The following is a 2014-nucleotide window of genomic DNA, read 5'->3' on the forward strand; positions in this document are numbered from 1 at the left end:
ATCCTTTTATTTTAGAGTTGACCCTATTTTAGCTTAAGTTGTTTTTAAGGCCAAATTCTTTTTTTAAAGTTTATTTTATTTCTTCCACAAGAGAGACAGAGAGAGAGAAAGAAACACAGAGACATACAGCCCTACTAGGATCTCACACTATGATCCACTCCCAGTCTAAGCCAGCCAGGATTCCATCACATACACACATTCTCTGCACGCTTAGGGGGTTCCAGAGTGCAAACCCAGGACCTTTCTCATGTGGGCACAGTTGTATTACCGCTATGCCATCATCTGGCCCTTGGAACCAAATTCTAACATTAGGATCTAAAGAAAAGAGGGGCCAGCAGGTGGTGTGGTGGTTAAAGGTGCTGGATTCCCACATGGCTGACTGTGGTTCGAGGTCAGGGCCTGGGTGCTGTGGTTCGAGTCCAGGACCTGGCGGCTTGCTTCACCCTTTCCCTTTCTATGTCTCTCTCTGGTCAAATTAAAAAATAGTAATAATAAATGGAATTAAATAAATAAATAATTCTTTTAAAAAAGACATTCTACCAAGATCTAAAGAAAAGAAATGATAGTCAATGCAATAGCACACATTATTTTGCATATATGAATAGAATATCAGTACTGTTAAAGACAAAATCTCATGAGATATTGTGAGATATTTTGTGAATATAAAATTAATTTTATTATCTTTCAATATTATGACAAAAATAAGCAAATAAAGATTTTATTCTGACAGCAAATAAGATAGTAAATTATATAGCTATGTAGTAACACCAACAAAATTCAACAGTTGAAATGGCTTTTTTTTCACTGTTTCTGATGAGTGTTACCTCGCAGTTGAGTTTGTGGGCCTTTATGCTCAATACTTACCACAACTCCAAATTGCTCAGGCTCACAGAGGTCATCATATTCATTCTTGAGTTGTGCTAACTCATTGAGTACCTTCTGTTCAGGAAGATGCTTTATGAGGTTCTGAAAAGAAAAAAATGTATGAAAGTTTGTTATTATATTATTAGGATTGTGAAACATGCATTAACAATTCTAAAGGTGGGCTGGCAGGTGGTGTGCTGGTTAGTGTGCTGGACTCCCACAGAGCCTACTACAGTTCCAGTTTCAGACCTGGAGGCTTATTTTCTTGTTTTCCATCTCTCTCTCTCTCTCTCTCTCTCTCTCTCCTATATCTCTCCAGTGAGCACACATGCCCTATAGCAATTAAAAAGTAATAATAATAAACAAAATTAAATAAAAATTAGTTTAAATAAACAATTCTAGGGACGGGCAGTTGGTGAAATGGCTATTTCGTTGGACTCCCGTGTAGTCGATAGTGGTTTGAGTCCCAGACCCTATGGTTTAAAACTCATGCCGGGTGCATGTGCGTGCGTGCCCAAAATCCTAAGAGGAGAATAGATGACAAGGGATTGCGGCATGACCATGAACCCTGGGGGGTGATTTCTCACTTTCTGCTTCTCCGTTTCTCTGGCAAGCTCACGCGCCCTATAGCAAAAATCTAACCCCCCAAAAAAAATCTAAAAGTGATTAACTAGGATAATAAATTTCTAACTATGGTTATGGTATAGTACCCCTACTTCCTGCTCCAGAAACTGACCAAAAATGAGTTACAATGAAATGGGTATAAATTGAATAAATTTGTTTTGTTTCTATACACTACAGTACATAAATTTTAAATAAAAACATTATATTGGAATAAATAACATTCTGAGATTGAGTAACCTTCTGGACCTTTAACAAATAGAATAATTTTTTTCGAGAGATTTTTGCTATAGGTAGCATGTGTTCACCAGAGAAACAGAGAGGCAGAAAGCATGAAATCACCCCCAAAGGTGATAGCCGTGCTTCAATTCCTTCTCCTCCATTCTCCTCTTGGAATTTTGGGCATGCACGCACATGCAACCAGTGTGAGTTTTGAGCCTCCGGATCTGGGACTCAAAATCTTTTTTTTTTTTTTTTTGAGACATTTTTGCTATAGGGTGCATGTGCTCGCCAGACAGACAGAGAGAGA

The 2014-nt window shown here is 38.1% G+C and overlaps 1 protein-coding gene across 1 annotated transcript in view; it reads right to left on the reverse strand.

Moving 5' to 3' along the window:
• The window catches only part of DIAPH2 (diaphanous related formin 2), a gene marked incomplete at its 5' end in the record, with an annotated part of 1076033 nt that overhangs the window by 544543 nt on the left and 529476 nt on the right, over nt 1-2014 (reverse strand). The window contains 1 exon segment of the mRNA XM_014583678.2: nt 865-966. Within this exon segment, the coding sequence (XP_014439164.1) occupies nt 865-966 (102 nt within the window).

The sequence above is a fragment of the Tupaia chinensis genome, unplaced genomic scaffold (assembly GCF_000334495.1).
Source record: "Tupaia chinensis unplaced genomic scaffold, TupChi_1.0 Scaffold144482_1, whole genome shotgun sequence".
In the NCBI taxonomy this organism is placed as follows: domain Eukaryota; kingdom Metazoa; phylum Chordata; class Mammalia; order Scandentia; family Tupaiidae; genus Tupaia; species Tupaia belangeri.